The sequence below is a fragment of the Sphaerodactylus townsendi genome, linkage group LG16, assembly GCF_021028975.2.
Source record: "Sphaerodactylus townsendi isolate TG3544 linkage group LG16, MPM_Stown_v2.3, whole genome shotgun sequence".
Lineage (NCBI taxonomy): Eukaryota > Metazoa > Chordata > Lepidosauria > Squamata > Sphaerodactylidae > Sphaerodactylus > Sphaerodactylus townsendi.
Window position 1 is genome coordinate 23,901,537 of NC_059440.1, and position 19,107 is coordinate 23,920,643.

The window sequence follows — 19,107 nt, forward strand, 5'->3', positions numbered from 1 at the left end:
TTTTGTAGCAAACAAAAGAAAGTGTATTGCTTGGGCACAGTTTCTCATTCAACCACTATAGGACTTGCAGCAAATACTGATATCACATGGCCAGCTTCCTTGACTTACTACAGAACAGAAGGAAGGAAGGCAATATTTCCAACGTGCAATATAACATTCTTTCTTGCAAATGGATAACCTGGGAAACAGCAACGTTTTCAATAGTGTTGGATTATTATACAGATTATTGCAAACTAGTTGCAGACAGAATTAGTCCCATTTAAACAATAAATATGTCCTTGGAATATTGTCTGTGTATACAGCACAGATAGTGCCAGTGTGGTGTGATGGTGAACAGCAGTGGACTCTAACACAGAGAGCTGAGTTTGATTTCCCACACTTCCATATGAAGTGGCCTTGGGTCAATCCTAGTTCTCTCAGAACTCTGCCAGTTTACTGGGACGCAGGTAATCACAAATCACCTCTGAACGTCCGTTGCCTTGAAAACTCTGTGCCGTCACCAAAAGCTAGCTGCGACTTGACAGCACACACAAACACATGCACGCGCGCACGGCATATACAGTGATTATGAAATACAATCATTGTGGATTACATTTCATTGCTATTCTTGTTCACTGATCTTGGATTGTAATAAAGACGGAGTTGAGTATATACAGCAATTAGCTTCCTCTAATGCTGCCCGAAAGAAAAATCTTCAAAACTACAAATTTAGAGCAAGCAAAACCTTATCGTTTTTCACTCATTTCAAAATATTTCAGAGGAGGTCCTCCCCCCCCCCCCAAGCCCCTCGAAATTTCTAATTATTTTTTTCCATTGGAAGATTGAAACATGAGTCTGTCTGCATCCAAATGCAAGCCAGTGTTTCCTTTCCTTGCCCATCTGACTGATTCTGTCCCCAAGAGCGTTGGTGAATGGGATTGCGCAGGGCCACGTGTAATCGTCCCAGGGTGCAGATTCATATCCTGGCCTCCCTCACCCACGGTTTAATCCTCGGATTTGAAACTATTCCCATCACATTCTCTTTCAGTCCTTAATCCGCCCCAAAGCCTTATGGCTGACGTGGTGCCAGGCCTTCGACGACAAGATCCATTTGCTCCTCCGAAAGATAAAACGCCAAGATTCAGGTCACTGGCTTGAATAAAACGATGCAGGCCTTTCCCCAGGCGTGGCAAGATCAAACAAGCTACAAGCTTGCAGGATCAGCCAAGGAAATATGTTCCAGGAGCAGTAGGGACATTTGATGCACGCTTTGCTTCCTAACAGGTCCAGCTCGGGGGGTGCTGCCTGCTTCAGGGATAGGGTTTCCAGGGCCCCCATGTCCACTGGTGGAGGATGGAAGGCCCGTAGGTTTGCCAAATCCAGGCTGGGAAACCTCTGGAGATTTAGGGATGGAGCCCGAAAAGAAGAGGAACAATGCCACACAATTCCCCTTCCAAAGCATCCCCTTTCTCCAGGGAAACTGATATCTGTGGTCTGGAGATGAACTGTAATCCCAAGAGAATCTTGCAGATGCCACTGGCCATCCCTATTCCAGAGGTCCAGCCAGGATATAAGACATTTTGAAGTAAAATCACTGTCTCCCAATTCCTGTAGCCAAAGCAGATCCATGTTCTTTACTTGGGTATTCTCTATAAGTAGTTACACAAATACCGGTGGTCATACATGGTCACACACCTACATGGTCAAACACCTACATGGTCATAAAGAACCCTCCCACAACCCAAACTCTCTTACCCAAACAGGAACAAAACTCCATAAAGGTTGAGAAAAGCAGGATATAAATGTAAACTTTTCTCTTCTAACCCCAGATCACAGCATGTTCATGCCCAGATCTTCAACCAGAACATGTCTCAGCCACACGATTGAAAAAAACTGTGTTTCTGTGATGGATCAATGCCCAGAATCTATTTCAGTAAGTGTATGAGAACCATGGGCCATGTCTTAGGGTGGGGTTCAAGAAGACAGTTGTGGTGTTCTGGGGTCTATGCTAAACTGTGATGCTTTTAATTATGATTTGTAAGCTGCCTTCAGCCATTAGGAAAGGCAGGGTGTGAATAATTTTAATAAAGAATTACATGTCCAAACAATCTTCAGTGGAGCTAGTAATATTGTTTTACAGGAAAAGACCACAAAAAAAAAAGCCATTGGTGTGCTGTCCTTTCTGAATCCCCATGGTTTTGCAGGTCTTTGTGTTTTTTGCCTCTGTGTACTCTGCTGTAATAAAAAGGTATCTCTTACCAGAGAGAATTACCAACAGGTCATGGGGGCCATAGCAAGTTATGGGCCACAGTAGGTTATGGGCCCAGAAAGAAGTGTCAAAATCCCCTTCCCTTTAGTTGGCAATTAGCTGTAGAACACCGGCTTGCGTGGAATGCGCACCACATTGTATGTATTCAGTCCTGGAGCATCGAAACCAGGAGACAACCCCTTCTGCTCAAAAGGGTAGAAGTTAAACAGCTGCCCATCTTGGGTCTCCAGGGAAACCGATGCAGACCCTAAGCTCAAGGTGCATGGGAATTCCTTGTCAAACACCACTTGGAAGACCCGGTCCTCAAGATGATGCAATCTGATGGTCCGATAATTCTCCGGGATCAGCTTCTCGATATGTGGTCCAAACTGCTGCATGACCAGTATCCCATGAGCACCAACCTTTATTTCATAAAAGGTCAGGTTTGAATAGGTGTAGTAGCCAACGTAAGGGGTGGGACTTGGAGGCGCATTGAGGCTCTTCTCCGCTTCCCGGAAGGCAGTCTCCATGGCTGGGATCAGATACTCGTATGATTGTGCTACAATGTCTCTCCCCTGTGGACGGGGCCCAGCCATCAGCACTATGAAACTCAAGCGGAGCTTGGGGATCAGGGAAAAAGTTGCCGAGTAGCCATCCAGGTCACCATCCTTCCTAATAACATCATAGCCCATCTGCTCATTGATCTCCCAGGGTGTTCCAGTCTTGTTGGCAAAGTATTCACTGGAGCATTTGAAGAGGGGTGTCAGCATGATCTTTACAGTGTCTGGTTCCAAAAGACGCCGGTGGTAGGTGCCCAAGAATACCATGGCTAGCTTGGCAAGGTCAGCTGCTGTGGAGTACATCTGGCCAGAAGGCCTGTACCAACCTAGGTCATAGAGCGGAGCGGGCTGTCCACTGCCATAGAAACCAACGGCCATCTGGGAACGGATGGGAGGTGTGATGTCAAAGCCAGTGTCTTCCATTCCCAAGCGGTCCAGGATGTTCTCAGAGACCCAGCGCTGATACTCGCACTCGGCGGCATGTTCTGCTAACACGTGTGCCATTAATGAGAATGCCAGGTTGCTGTAATGGCACCTGGGAGGAAAAATACAGAGAAGCACAAAGTTCAGGGTGACAGATCCCAGATCAGTAGCTGGTAGTCTGCTACAGCAAGACACACACACAAAAGTCAAGACTGGACAAGGCATTAGAATGTCTGACCCACCACTATGCAGAATTGTTGCCTGCCCTCTGGGGTCAAAGTAGATGATAAATGCACAAGACAGAGCAATTACTTCATACGTTCACTTAGCATCAGTGAAGTGCTTTCAGATCTTTCGAGTGCTTCAAACTTCCCTGACATAGAGTAGGGTGTGGGGCTCAACATATGCCTGCCCACCTGGTTCCTGGGTCTGCTACCAAGACGTCATCTTTCAGGAGTGCCAGAGCTTCCTGGGTGGTTCCTTTCCACAACAGGCTGGTGGAACGCAGCCGCCGTGGCAGTCCTGCAGAATGAAAATGCAGAACATTTCTCATAGGATCATATCAAGAATCATTTAGTGGAAAGGAGGAGAGGAAAGAAATGAGGAAAGGAAAGAAGGAAAGAAGGAAGGAAAGAAAGAAAGAAAGATAAGGAAAGAAAAAAGAGGCTCTCCTTTGCTATTTCGGAATTATTACCATCCAGTTAATTGGGGTGGGTACCCTTGTTGTTCTTGAATATTCAGAGTGTCCCTGGTTTGACTTCCTGGGAATTTCTGGGACAGCTGCCTCAGTGTAAACACATGGAGAAGATTTCCTGGCTAGGCTACCTTTGGCATCCAAGTTACTCACTTGGAAAGGAATCCCAGGTCAGGTGACTGCAGTCACCAAAATATTAACAGCTTAGGAATCCCAACTCAGCAGTTCAGATCTTGTAGCAAGAAAAGCTGAGCCAGGCTCTCCCTTCTACCTTCCACTGAATTGTCTGGCTTGCTGAACAGGGCTCCTTTGGGAAGGATATCTCTGCAGTTCAGTGCTTGAAATGAGCAATGTTGTTGAATTATGAAGTTTATCATTACTGAGTCTGGATTATGAACGTGTCCATCTTGTTATGCTCAGGTGTGTTTTGAATTGAGCATCACCTCCAAGATTATGTTCTCCAGCTTGGGAATAATAAAATGTTATTCTGGGAGTGCATTTACAAGGTAGTGTTTGGGTGCATGCCCAAAAGCAGATGAAACTTGGAGGGAGAGTTGAAAATGACTTGGATGTGTGATTAGCTACAAGGAAAATTGTGAGATCTGAGAGAGCACACAGGGTGGGAGGACAGAAAATGAGTCGTTCTCTGTGAGTTCCCTAGAGATGCTCGTAAATATGAATGAGAGCGGCCATTTTTTACTAAGGTTCAGACTGGGATAAACAGTGCATTGTGTTGGTTTGTAAGTTATTCTGAGAATAATGGCTCAGACAGGTGTTTGGAACCCTTTCTGATGTTCACACACATACTTTTATGGGGGTCTCAAAACCCTACAGCTGCCATTCACACTCACCCAATGGGTGCTTGCCTGATGTTGCTCAGCTGGTCGACAGTGGAAAAAATATCAGGAAATGAAAGGGGAACATTGGAGGTGTCCAGCATGCTGACATCACTCCCCATATACCCAGAAGTGCATAACCGGAAGACCCCAAGGATGTCCTGATATTTGGGCAGAACTCTATGGTTTTATCCCAATGCCAGAGTGTCCCTGGCATTCCCTAGTGACACTTACTACTTCAGGCCCCTCAGCAGGACCGGATGCAAAAGGCAGCTCACACACACGATGGCTTGGACATGCAGGTTTGTGCTGCTCGTCCAACTTTCTCCAGTGGTCAGAAATGTGAATGTTTTCATTGGGTTGGATGCTGGGTTGCCAACCTCCAGTGGTGGCCAGAAACCTCTTGCTATTACAACTGATCTCTAGACAATAGAGATCAGTTTCCCTGGATAAAATGGCTACTATGGTATTATACGTCAATGAAGTTCTGTCCCTCCCCAAGCCCCGCCTCCTCAGCCTCCGCCCCCAACCTCCTTCCTTCTGTGCAATAGAAAACCTGTCCTGGCAATTCAAACCAGTGAGATGTGCGTTCAAATTCAGAAATGGTTATAAACAGAGGTGGGATCCAGCAGGTTCTCACAGGTTCCCGAGAGTAGGTTACTAATTATTTGTGTGTGCCGAGAGGGGGTTACTAATTGGTGATCTTGTCACATGATTTTTGCCTTAGTTACGCCCCTCCTCTCAGCAGTAGCACGCAGAACTTGAAGCAGTCTAGCAGGAGGTGCACCGGCGTGCGTGGCAGCCAGCGCCTGCGTGCATTAGATTAAGCCTACCCAAGCGACCGGCTACGGCGAGCGCGCGTCCCCAAGCCATAGCGCCCTGCCCAGGAATGCCCCGCCCCCGAAATGCCTGGCCACGCCCCCGTCGTGCCCCGCCCAGCCCCACTGGCGCTAAGCCACAGTTTGAATCCCACCACCATGGGAACCTGTTACTAAAATTTTTGGATCCCACCACTGGTTATAAACCGCCAGGATAATGGGGATTCTGGTGCAAGGAGTGTAGGTATATGTAATTTGGTCTTTCTTTAAATCCACTGAGGCCAGTTGCTTCTACATCTCAGCTCCATCTTTTACCTGAGAGCTGGCTGGCCATTCTGCGCAGGGTCACCGGAGATGCCTTGAGGGGCACCGAGCCTTTCTCGAGGAAGATCAGCCCATCCGCCGTGTACTGCTGCTCTGACTCCTTGAGGCGCCCCAAGGGGTTCTTGATCGTGAAGCTCTGGGTGTAACGTTCTATAGGGTCATCGAGTGACGTCACTTTGCCTTCCTCCCATAGCTTGTACAGCATCAAGGTGGGGAAGATCTTGGAGATGCTGGCGATTCTGTCCCCCCCACGCAAGGAACAAACCATCAGCGAAGACTGACCCAAAGACCAGGGACTTTGCAAATGCTCGTTCTCTTTCCACACATGCAGAATAATGCACTTTCAAACTGCTTTCAGTGCTCTTTGAAGCTGTGCAGAATAGCAAAATCCACTTGCAAACAGTTGTGAAAGTGGTCCGAAAACACATTATTTTGCGTGTGCAGAAGCGGCCTTGGAGAAATTCAATTGTTTCTTTTTCTTTTTACTTTTCATCAGTGTTCTGTCCTGCTTTTCTTTCAAGGTACTTATTATTCCCCCCACCTTAGAGAGGCCAAGTTGCCTGCTGCCCCCCTGCAGCAATGGTGGAGTGGTTAAGAGCAAGTGTATTCTAATCTTGAGAACCGAGTTTGATTCCCTGCTCTGCCACTTGAGCAGTGGAAGCTTATCTTGGGAATTCAGATTAGCCTGTGCATTCCCACACATGTCAGCTGGGTGGCCTTGGGCTACTCACAGTTCTTCTGAGCTCTCTCAGCCCCACCTACCTCCCAGGGTATGATGAGGGGGCAAGGGAAAGGAGATTGTAAGCCCCTTTGACTCTCCTTACAGGAGAGAAAGGGGGGATATAAATCCAACTCTTCTTCTTCCACCAGTTTTGTCCACTGATGCTCGGCTCAATGTATTGGGGGGAAATTGACGGGAAATGGCCGAGTCAGCATTGCACTGGTATCACATTGTCACTTCCAGTACAAACCAGAAGTGCCACTGTTACATTGGGTGGCGCTTTCCCATTTGCCCAGAAAGTCCATGAAGACTCACTGTGGGTTTTCTGGGCTGTGTGACCCTGTCCTGGAAATTTGTCCTCCTCTGGGATTGAACTCAGGTTGTGAGCAGATCTTTGGTTACTACTCTGCAGCACAGGGCAGATTCACAAAGTGATGTCTCTGAGATACCTTCAAGGGCCACGCTGCATTAAGTGTATTACAATAATCCAGACATCTGGTTGGATAAGGATGGATGTGAATGGCTAGGTTGACAGAGTCCAAGAGTCTAGAGATATCCGTGCTCACTTGGCAGGGGAGAGGGAGGGAGACAGATGGAAAGGGACTCACCTGTTATGCCTGAACTTTCCATCTGGTGAAAACTGTAGGTTTACCTGTAAACGGTATATTCATTGGGGATGCTCGAGAGGGGGTCCGAACCATTCCTTTTTCCAAAGTTTCCAGTCCACAGTACTGTGTTGTTGTAGATAACAATGGCAGACATTGCTGGAAGACTGGGGTTGTGGATTTTGAGGCGAAGGAGTGTGTCCACCTAGGGAAGGAGCAGCGATAAGTGTGGGATCAAGAGTCTGGTCTACCTAATCACAGATATTATGTTAGAACTGAGATCCTGAATAAATAGAAGAATAAAGGATGGCAAAGAATTCAATCTTCTGGCTGTGGAGGCTTATCTGATGAACTAGATTAGCTTGTGCAACACATGCCAGCTGGGTGATCTTGGGCTTGTCACAGTTCTTCGGAGCTCTCTCAGCCCCACCTACCTCACATGGTGTTTGTTGGGGGGGGGGGAGGGAAAGGAGATTGTAAGCCCCTTTGAGTCTCCTTACAGGAGAGAAAGGGGGAATATACATTCAACTCTTCTTCTTCTTCTTCTTCTTCTTCTTCTTCTTCTTCTTCTTCTTCTTCTTCTTCTTCTTCTTCTTCTTCTTCTTCTTCTTCTTCTTCTTCTTCTTCTTCTTCTTCTTCTTCTTCTTCTTCTTCTTCTTCTTCTTCTTCTTCTTCTTCTTCTTCTTCTTCTTCTTCTTCTTCTTCTTCTTCTTCTAGGATACAGTGGCATAGATTCCACCCTCCAAAACATTCATTTGCTCCAGGGGATACTGACTTCTGCAATCTGGGAATGAGCTATAATTCCAGGAGATCCCAAGATCCAACCTGGCACTGGTATTCCAACAAATTACACAGTAGTCCTGTTGTAGGTTTTCCACTGGAGGAGGAGGAACAGTAGATCTAGGGGACCATTTGAGGTTGCAAAAATTGTATTTTTGGTGGGAGGGGTGAGTTAAACCACTCATAAGTCACAGCATAGCTTTAAAATAGACTCTATCTATTCCCAATATTACTAAACCACACTATACCCAATATTACTAAACCACACTGGAGATCAGTCAGTTAGCCGTTCTCGCTTAACTAACCAGCTTCCTCCTTCACATGTGGTCCCACGCAGTGACAGAAGAAGACAGCTGAAGTGTGCACCATCATCCACCGGTCCCATGGCAACTCACCTGTTCCAGAGCATCCTTCAAGACTGGGATGGGGTGATCTAAAGGCACAGGGTCTGGGTATCGGGGGCACATCTGGACTGCATCTGCCTTTACTTCCATTACTGTTGGACCTAGGAACCAAGCAAGAGACAGGAGGAGACGGTTAACTAAATGAACAACCTGCTAACCTTTGCATGTGAACAAACCCCACCAGTCTGAAGGCTTTTCTTGTTTTGGTAAATGAACCATGAACACATTTCTCTCTGTGACCTCTGAAGATGCCGGCCACAGATGCAGACAAAACATTAGGAACAAGATCTACCAGATCACGGCCACACAGCCCGGAAAGCCCACAACCACCAGCTGAATCCAGCTGTGAAAGCCTTCGACAATACATCAAAAGAGCTATCCCTTTTGTGAGCAACAGGAAGAGGAATGGCTCTTCTAAGAAGGGGCTTGTGGGGAAAGGGCCTTGGGTTGCCACGTCCCTTATGGCCACCAGCAGGGGATAGGGGAAAGGTTGCCAGATGCAAGCTGGGAAACTCCTGAAGATCTGGGGATGGAGCCTGAGGAGGATGAGGACCTCATTGGGGTGCACTCCCCTAGAACCCACCCATCCAAAGCATCTATTTTTCTCCAGGGGAGCTGATCTCTGTACTGGAGATGAACTGTAATTCTAGGGGATCCCCAGGTCCCACCTGGAAGCTGGCATCCCTGTGTCTGACCTAAACAAATGGGTAAAAACTTCAGTACAAGAGACTTTGCCAGATGGGCACCTGTTTCAGTACTCACTGGGTTCCACTTTAGGAAGGCTGTACTGCCAGACGAAGCAAGTGGTCATGGCCACCGAGAGGAGGAAAAAGAAGACCAGAGCTACGTGAACCAATTTCACCTTCACTGCCGAGAGCCGGAAGAGGCCACGCCTGCTAGAGGCCTGCAGGGAACAGAGAAGGGCTTCAGCAGGGCTTTGGAAATGGGAGTCAAAGTCAGCAGTGTTCACAAGAGAACCAGGATGGAGTAGCAATTAAGAGGGATGGATTCGGATTTGGGAAGCCCAAAATGTCCTGATCCAGAGGTCCCGCAGACGGCTCCTGCAGCAATCCATTCTCAGCAGAGGGGGAGCAAGAGGAAAATCCACCTGGGGCGCGTCTACGCCCTGCGCCCCTGCCGTGGCGCCGCCCACTCCCACCCCACCCCAGAATGCCCCCACCATGCCTCTGCCATGGCTCTCCCCCACCCCGTTGGCGCTACTCCACTGATTCTCAGCTCCCAGCCCATTCTCAGCTCCCAGCCCTTGACCCTTCTTATTTGAGCAACAGCCCTGGAAAGATCAGAAATTGGACACTGCTAGAAAACCAGTAGAGGACAGCAGAGGCGTATCCAGGGAAAATGTAGCCCAGTGCAAATATGAGTTTGTCGCTCCCACCCCACCCCCATATGGGTGGCCACCCTCCCCCACCACAACCAAACAACCTTTTTTTGCACCAGGTCATCTCAAAGACACCATCACATTTTAGACCGGGGGGAGGAAGAGAGAAGAGGAGGGGTGTGGGGAGGATTTTCCACCCCCCACATGACTAAGTGGCCACAGCCCAGGGACATTTGACCCCATGTGTCCCCCTGTGCGATACGCCCCTGGAGGACAGCTAGCATCCAGAAGCACCCTTTCCCTTTGGAAGGTCAATTTTTCAGCTGCATCTCTTTCTCAAGGGATTTGCCTACTTGGCAAAACACCCTGGTTCATTGATGCACATTCCTTCTCCTGCTGCTCCTTGGCTGTTGACATACAAAATACAAGCTCTCCTGCGCTTGTGTTGTATACCTTGAACATCATACCCGAGGGCATGGAAAAGGTAATGACTTTTTAAAAAAAGAAACATGACCTCAAACCGGGGCAGAGCTCACTCTTTTATCTCCAGGGACATCTGAGAGACAAGCTTTTTCTCTTAGCAACGCCTGTACTCCCCACCCAGTTCCGACTTTGCGAGTGCAATTTAGGTCTCCCCCCTTCCACCTAAACACATAACCTTCCTCTTTCTAACCCTGCTTCCATTTAACTCAGTGCATTTTTAAAATATTTAGCTGAAACGGATTTGAAATGCACTCTTCGCGGAAGAAATATAAATTAGCAGCTTGACACAGAGGCAGTTTGTGTGACTGAAGTGTTAGCAATATTGTGGGAGACAGCGTGGTATAGTGGTTAAGAGCGGTGGACTCTGAGCCAGAGGACTGGGTTTGATTCCCCACTCCTCCACATGAAGCCTGCTGGATGACTTTGGTCACAGTTCTCTCAGAACTCTCTTAGCCCTCACAGAGGCAGGCAATGGCAAACCACCTTTCAACATCTCTTGCCTAGGAAATCCTGCTAGGTTGCCATATGTCAGTTTTGATTTGATCACACACACCCTTTAACAATATTTGTGTCACAGCCCAGCTGCCAGGAACGTCAACTATTTGTTACTGAGGTTCTCCTCCGGTGAGCAAAACTGGAAAGAGGGAATTAAACCAAAAATATGAAAATTGCTGTCCCTGATAATGGAGTTTATAAAATTTTTAGTTGCTTTTTTATGACGTGAGGAAATAGAAGGACATGAGAGACAACTGACAACTGAATAGGTTCATCAGAAGGAAAAGGCTGCTGTCCAGATTTTCCATTTCCATTTTCGATTCTAGTAAGAAACAGAGAGCCAATGTGGTTCAAGAGCGGTGGACTCTAATCTGGAGAATGAGGTTTGGTTCCCCACTCTTCCACATGAGCAATAGACTCGTATCTGGTGAACTGGATTTGTTTCCCTGCTCCTACACGTGAAGCCTGCTGGGTGACCTTGGGCTAATCACAGTTCTCTCAGTACTCTCTCAGGCCCACTGACCTCCCAAGGTGTCTGTTGTGGGGAGAGGAAGGGAAAGTGTTTGTAAGCCTCCTTGAGTCTCCCTACAGGAGAGAAAAGTCGGATATAAACAGTGGTGGGATTCAAATAATTTAACAGCCGGTTCCAGTGGTGGGATTCAAATAATCTAACAACTGGTTGTTTACAAGCACCATTTTAACAACCGGTTCTGCCAAAGTGGTGTGAACCTGCTGAATCCCACCACTGGATATAAACCCAAAACTCTTCTTCCGAACATCAGTGTCAATTAATCCAACAATCCTGGGTGTTCCCTTGCTAAAAGCTATCAGACATGCCTCAGCAAGCACATGTACATATTTAGTCGTGGTGATGACCCTACAGAGCAGTTTTCCAGGAGATATTGGGAAGGCTCCTTCCTAGCAAACTTCAGATAGGTTTCAAAGTTGTTATGAAGCACTGTTGTTAAGGAGGGCATTTCAGGGAGCCAAAAACCCCCGCCAGATTGCTCTGCCCATGTCTCCATTTTGTTCAGCTTTGTAGAAACCTCCTGGTGAGGAGCACCAGGGATTAAACATCTCAGGGTGGAGAGGAGGATTTGCCTCTCCCTCACACTGAGAGACAGAATATTAATTCTTTCTAATGCTTTTCAGCCTTGCGGGCAAAGTGGGGCTGACCTCAACTGTTGATAAGTCCTTCATCTCCCTGCATCTGCCTGGTAGAGGATTAGCCTAACCTATGCCCATCTTCCTCCCCCAGTTGTCACTTGGGCATCAAGAAGTGCCCATTTATGAGAAGGGCAAAATCTGAAGGGAAAAGGGGGAGGAGTCAATCTTTCCCTATACAACTGGTTTTTCATTCACTCTTCATCCCATTTTCTTCTTGCCTTCTTCCTGACAGCTATGCACATAATTCTCCTCTCCCTGTTTTACCCCCCCCCCACAACAATCCTAGGAGGCAGGCTAGGCTGAGAGACAGAGAGGAGGGGAAGTATGGGTCTATACCAGTGATGGTGAACCTTTTCGATACCGAGTGTCCAAATTGCAACCCAAAACCGACTTATCTATCGCAAAGTGCCAACATGGCAATTTAACCTGAATACTGAGGTTTTTGTTTAGAAAATACGGTTTGCTCTGAGGCGTGCGTTACTCAGAAGTAAGAGGGTGAAGCAACCATGCAATGCTTCAAACGGGTGAATCATGACCCTAGGAGGGTTTACTCAGAAGCAAGTCCCATTGCCAGCAACTGAGCTTACTCCCAGGTAAAGGTTTGCGCTTTAGTTCTTCTCGCCCCATGGCCGAAGGCTTTCATTGTGTATTAGCGTTGCCCACAGAGGAGGAGCTCCTGAAGTGCCACACCTGGCACAGCACGCGTGCTATTGGAGATTTACGCCCACCACTGGTCTATACCCCGCCTTTCTCTCCTGTAAGGAGACTCAAAGGGGGTTACAAACTCATTTCCCTTCCTCTCCCCACGACAGACATCCTGTGAGGTAGGTGGGGCTGTGAGGTAAGTGGAGAGGCAGGGAAAGGAGCTTGTAAGTCACCTTGAGTCTTCTTACAGGAGAGAAAGGTGGGGTATCAATCCAAACTCTTCTCTTCTTCTCTTCCCACGAATCACTGCCTGAGCACCCCACTATCTTCTCTGCCCTGCTGAAGGCTCTGCCTTTTCGCCTGGCATGCCTGATTTTGCAACTGCCAGCGATTTAAAAGCCAGGAGGGTGTTTGCTCTTCTGGTTAACGATCGAGTCCTAAATGCCTGAACCGGCCTGTAATGTGTTATCAGCAGTTCAGAGTCAACCTCGGCAGCTGCGGCGTATAAAACGGCCCACTGTGCACGGTGGGACTCTGAGCCTCTGCGCTCACATATTCCTACGTCCTGTCGCGTTAGGAGGAGGCTGTTTCCCATCCAAGGCTAGAAATGCATGTGAAGCCAGGGGATTCAGGGTTGGATCCTTCCTGCATTTTTTAAAAAGCAGCTGCTTTGAAAGCTAATTCTAAACCACGACACCCAGGAGAAAGGGTTTAACCCTTCTGTTTGCATGGTTTCGCCGACTGAAAACAGCCTACAGGTGAACAGACCTGTATTCACATCTTTCATGTAGCTGGCCTCACTTTCTCCTTTCTGCTTGACTTTCTCCTTTCCCCTTTCCTCCTCCCTTTCGCCTCCCTTATTGTTTCTTCTTATTCTTTATCTCCCATTGTTGCTGCATGATGTAGTGGTTAAGAGCAATGGGCTCTAATCCGGTGAACTGGGTCAGTTTCTCCGCTCCTCCACGTGGAGCCTGCTGGATGACTTTGGGCTAGTCCCAGTTTTCTCAGAACTCTCTCAGCCCCACCTACTTCAAAAGGGGTCAGTTGCGGGGAGAGGAAGGGAAAGGAGTTGAAAGTTGCTTTGAGACTCCTTGCAGCTGAGAAAGGCGGGGTATAACTCCAAACTCTTCTTCTCTTCTTAATGGGTTGGTTGTGGCTTCTCCTCTCTGACTGCCCCCCATTTTTGCATATTTGAGAGCACTTCTACATTATTAATTGAGGATTTTGTATGACATGTAATATTAAACCGTTTTGTTTAATTGAGGATTTTGTATGACATGTAATATTAAACTGTTTTGTTTAGTTGCAAGCCGCCCCAAGCCCAACTTGTTGGGAAAAGGCACAGTAAAAATTGAATTTTCAAGTAAATAAAGCAAGCCATACTTGACCAGGCTGTGATTGGTCTGAAGGGGGAAAAGACTGACATTCTCTGTTTCCGTTTCCTTCTTCCAGTCTTATGGGGATTGAATTTAATCCGTGCAGCCATGCCAAAAGAAGGGTTAACTCCCTGCACCAGGTCCCAGATCTGGTACAGACTACAACACAATTAGTATCTTTTTAAGAATGACTGGAAAATCCACTCATAAATCACTCAGTGCCAGCTAGTCAGAGATTTACACCACAATCCTATGCCTGTTTACTCCAGTCTAAACCTGCAAGACACCAACAGAAGAGCAACTGCAGCAAATGAAGATAAAAATATTGGAGCCTTCCTAACCATTCTGGTGACTGTTTAGGATAACTGTGTGAAACAGGATGCTGGAATTGATGGACCATTAGCCTGGTCCAGCAGGCATCTTCAAGTTTTTATGTCCCTTTCCCACCCCTCTCCCCCAGGGATTCATCCACACACAATTAGATACTGAGCTACTGTTGTGTTACAGCGACCCTCCGCAGCTGGATAACCTTGTCCATACAGAAAAATCCCGTTTCAAATTATTGCTACGATGCAGTGAGAGAGACAGAGAGAGACTTCTACGTTGTCTCCCTGTGTCTTGTTCATTGCCTCTGTGAATGCAGAAACATTCACATTGTCGGTGTAGTATCATCATAACAATTTCCTGTGGCTACAGTTTCACCCCATACTCCCAGAAGGAATTTTATGACTTTCAAAAAAGATTGTTAAAACTTTTTTTTTAAAAAAAGATTGCTGTAACTTTGCAGTGGTATAGCAATCTATTGTCAACAATTTCCCAGCTTCCTTTAAAAAAAAAAAGATCCATCACTTTTTGTTGTGGAGTTATAAGGGGGAAAGTGTAGGTTATACATTACTTTTGTAATTGTAAAGAAAGGGAATAGAGACCTACTTTGGGGGAGAAAAAAAGAAAGCTGGGGACAAGGAGATTGTGGCATTAGATTGCTTTACTGCTGTACTGATCTTGCAATTCCTAGTTTATTTTAAAGAAAGCCTAGAAAAAGCCCCTAAGGGAAGGGAACTGGGGTTGATGTTGGCCAGCGTGGTATAGTGGTTAAGAGCAGGTGGATTCTAATCTGGAGAACTGGGTTTGATTCCCCTATCCTCCACCTGAGTGGCAGAGGCTTATCTGGTGAACCAGATGTGTTTCTGCACTCCTACATTCCTGCTGGGTGACCGTGGGCTAAACACAGTTCTTTCAGAACTCTCTCTGCCCCTCCTGCCTCCCAAGGTGTCTGTTGTGGGGAGAGGAAGGGAAAGGAGCTTGTAAGCCGCCTTGAGTCTCCTTACACTCTGCACTCCTACATTCCTACAGTTCTTTCAGAACTCTCTCTGCCCCACCTGCCTCCCAAGGTGTCTGTTGTGGGGAGAGCAAGGGAAAGGAGCTTGTAAATCACCTTGAGTCTCCTTACAGATGGGATATAAATCCAAACTCTTCTTCTTCTTCTTCTTTAAGGCCTGCAAAAATGCACACTTTCCTAGCCACACAATATCCAAATGTGTTTTAACTGTGATTATTCCAAAAAGACAATACCAAACCAGGTTTTGGGAAGACTGCAGCAAAATGGGCAAAACACAGGGGCGGCTGGACAAACAAAAGAAGACATGATGTGGGTGCTCTTGAAAATACTATAATGATAAGGGAACCAAGGGAGAGTAGAATATCCATGTGAATCTCAGCTCTAGCCAGAGCAGATCTTGACATATATTTACCGACTGATCTTTTTTAAAATGTAGAAACGTATAACCTCCTTTCCGAAACTTCAAGGCAACCTCCAGCCAGCCGTCAGAGACAATTGCCTTGTTCGACTCGCACACAATGCCGTTTGGACCACAATCCACTCAAATGCTTTGGGTGACCCTCCTTCAAACAGAAGAGCTAGACAGAACAACAGGGGACGGCTTTGAGAAGGAAAATAAGTTATTTCCTACTGAGTTTTGCCACAAGCCTTTGGGAAAGAAACACCTTTTGAACAACGGCTTCTGGCCTTCCTTGTCCTTATTTCTATTTATAGGCCACAATTCTTGACTCCAGGGAGTCCCTCTCACTCCCCCCCCTTCCAAAAAAGCATCTAACAAGCACCAATTCTGAGTATTCTTCCTAGTCGCACGCTGTCTGACCCATTTTCTTGTCCCATCCACATGATTTTAGCACACGAAACCTTATCTGGGGAGAAACGTTCAAATGCATCCAGTACTTGATATGGATTTGGGGGGGCATTTGAAGGATACTGGTATTGAACGCCCAACTCTTGATCGTTGGCTCTCTAGCATATCTGACTTCAAATGGGGGATTCAACAGATTCATGGAGGGGAAGTTAGTCAGCAAAGTTAGGTTCAATCAGCTTCTTTGCTGGCGGAAAATGAAGAGGGGTTCACTTTGATTCCCCCAAAATATTGAGGTAGGGGTCATTTTGGGATATCCCCCCAAACAGTGTGTTGTATGTTTTTTTTTACAAAAGCATAAGGAATATGGTTATAGGAGGTGGGAGTTGGGTAAGATTAAATTTTAAAAAGCAGGCTGAATCCAACCCACAATGCTTAAAAGGGAACACCACATTTGGTGGCCCCCCACCTCAAAATATGAACACTAAAAAACCTTAGAAACATAGAAACAGAGCTGGAAGGCACCCCAAAGGTCATCTAGTCTTACCTCCTGCACAATGCTGTAAATTCGTAATTTATTGTTAGAGATTTATACACATGCTCTTAAATGCACCCATATGTATAAACCAATTCTTAATGATAAGATATTGAGGACACTGACAGGCATATTTTAGCATGGAAATTCACAACTATTTGCCCAACCCCTGCTTCCCTAGTGACCCCTGCTCTATGCCCAGCCTTACCCTGTATGCCCTGTTGGTTTGACCCTCCGGGGCACTGATTGGCCTCTGAGTCAAACAAGGGTGCAGGACTAGACAGACTACTGGTCTGATGCAACAGAAACCTCTATAGTTTCTCAGTTCTACCGCACTGTCTCTTTCTCACACAGAGATACCTGTCTCTCCTGTAAGGAGACTCAAAGGGGCTTGCAAACTCCATTCCCTTCCTCTCCCCACAACAGACACCTTGTGAGGCAGGCGGAGTTGACAGTTTGGAGAGAACTGTGACTAGCCCAAGGTCAAACAGCAGGCTTCATGTGTCGGAGCAAGGAAACAAATCCAGCTCACCAGATAACACTCTGTCACTTATATGGAGGAGCGGGGAATCAAACTCACTTCTCCAGATTAGAATCTACCTGCTCTTAACCACTACACCACGCGGGCTGAGTCGGCTGCTAGTTCTCATTCACTGAAAGAATAAAGGAGCTGCCAAAGTTGAAAGGATGCAGTGGAGCTCCCAGAGATAGCCACAGGCCCCTTGACAGAATGCTGACTTTTGTGGGTGCTCAACCCCTCATACCACCCCTGCAAAGATATCTCGCCCCTCCCCCTCTTGAGCCTTACCCGGAGCTGGAGGCCTTCCATGGCTTGCTACGGTTCGGTCCTCATCATGTCTCCTGCCATCTCTGCAAATCCCAGGACAAAGTGCTGCTAAAGAAGAGGTGGAAGTCCTCTCTCCAGTCCAATCCTCTCGAGAGTGGTATTTCCTGTGTGGAGGCATCCAAAGAAACCCACGGTTATCTATTTAGAATAGGGTGCGCAAAAGCAGGCTCCAAATGCTGCAAACCAAATGCATTTTTATCTCCCCAGTGGTTTTCTCTTTCCTCTTATCCTCACAAGACCTAGGCTAGGCTGAGATGCTGCAGCTGGCCCAAAGCCACCCCATGAGAGTCATTGACTGGATTCGAACCAGGTCTTCTAGACTCTAGTCCAACTCTCTAACCACTGCACAACATTGGCTGTCACAGCGATACCAATAACTCTTGTGCCCTCACGACCTTCTCTTCCAGTGGCTGTGGATGTCAATGCCCCAAGAGAATTTCTGTTGCTGCGGGGCCATCTCTGACTCTCCTAAAACCAGAGCAGTTTTCTGCTGAATTAGAAGGGGCAGACAATGGATTTAGGATCAGAATTCCCACCCCTTCCATCCCCTGCCTCTTGCAAGCACCTCTCAAAGGTCGTGGAGATGCCAGCCCGGTCGGTTCCACCACGTTGCTCTTGGGTGTTGAACCCAGCGAGAGATTCCAGGAAAATCTCACCACCTTTCTGCGGCTGCCTCATCTGTTCAATCGGCACGGGGTGGGGGAGCAGCTTTGGGGACGGACTCGCCGCTGCGGATGTTGCTAAGAGTGGACAGCACGCTAATCCCGCCTGGCTCAGATTACGGCCCTCCCAGAGCCGATGTGCAGAACATCTGGTCATTCAGCTAAGGTTTTTAACTAGATAACAGCCCCAGAGATGATGATTTGGGTTATAAACAACTTCCTTCTGGGTCTATCTGTGGACTAATCAGCAAGGCAGAGGCCATTTTTCCTAGCCAGTTAGCAACCCTATCTGGCTCCAGTGCTCCCTGATTGGAACTGCCTTTCTGTAGAGAGGAACCGTGAAACTGCCTCAGATCTCTTTTGTAGTTCATCTCGCTCAACTGATGATCAAAGGGACATTTCTATTCATTTATACTTGTGTCAGTGGGCTCTGCACTCAGCTAGCGACTGTCAGTTTTGTGCACTCGCTTGTATACAAATGGATTTTATGGGACGTTTAGACAGGATTTAATATGTACACTATATGCCATTTAAATGTCAGTTATCCAGACCTAATGCTGACTGATGGATGGAGAGATAGTGCTGAAACACTGTGCAGGAAAACGGGGGGCAAGGAAGCAAAATACCAGGAAAATTAAGGACCTTCCGCTGGCATGGGGGGGAGGCAAAATCGAAATGAGGATTCAGGAGTAGAAATTGCAGAGGTAGTAGTAGTAGAAGAAGAGGAAGAGGAAGAGGAAGAGGAAGAGGAAGAGGAAGAGGAAGAGGAAGAGAACATGAGAACATAAGAACATAAGAAAGAGTCTGCTGGATCAGACCAGAGTCCATCTAGTCCAGCATTCTGCTACTCGCAGTGGCCTACCAGGTGCCTTTGGGAGCTCACATGCAGGGTGTGAAAGCAATGGCCTTCTGCGGCTGTTGCTCCCGATCACCTGGTCTGTTAAGGCATTTGCTATCTCAGATCAAGGAGGATCAAGATTGGTAGCCATAGATCGACTTCTCCTCCATAAATCTGTCCAAGC

The 19,107-nt window shown here is 47.1% G+C and overlaps 1 protein-coding gene across 2 annotated transcripts; it reads right to left on the bottom strand.

The window, feature by feature from the left end:
- LACTBL1 (lactamase beta like 1) lies at positions 1–18,182 on the bottom strand. Of its 2 annotated transcripts, none has more exons than XM_048519417.1 (8): positions 17,989–18,182; positions 17,385–17,527; positions 9,155–9,296; positions 8,384–8,493; positions 7,256–7,413; positions 5,874–6,121; positions 3,627–3,732; positions 1–3,322 (listed from the first exon to the last, which is right to left on the bottom strand). In XM_048519417.1, exons 2-8 carry the CDS (start codon positions 17,403–17,405, stop codon positions 2,344–2,346), a joined length of 1,764 nt encoding a protein of 587 aa, XP_048375374.1. In that variant the 5' UTR covers positions 17,406–17,527; positions 17,989–18,182; the 3' UTR covers positions 1–2,343. The 2 variants fall into 2 exon arrangements, with proteins under 2 accessions (XP_048375374.1, XP_048375375.1); XM_048519418.1 differs by having other exon boundaries at positions 18,083–18,140.
- Positions 18,183–19,107: the final 925 nt, after the last annotated feature.

Bases quoted from the DNA above. Each gene is read 5' to 3' on its own strand.
- LACTBL1 (XM_048519417.1), bottom strand. From the start codon at position 17,405: ATGGAAGGCCTCCAGCTCCGG. The intron at 9,297-17,384 runs GTAAGGCTCAAG...TGTTCCCTGCAG, and splicing joins TGGAAGGCCTCCAGCTCCGG to GCCTCTAGCAGGCGTGGCCT. The intron at 8,494-9,154 runs GTGAGTACTGAA...CTTGGTTCCTAG, and splicing joins CCTTCCTAAAGTGGAACCCA to GTCCAACAGTAATGGAAGTA.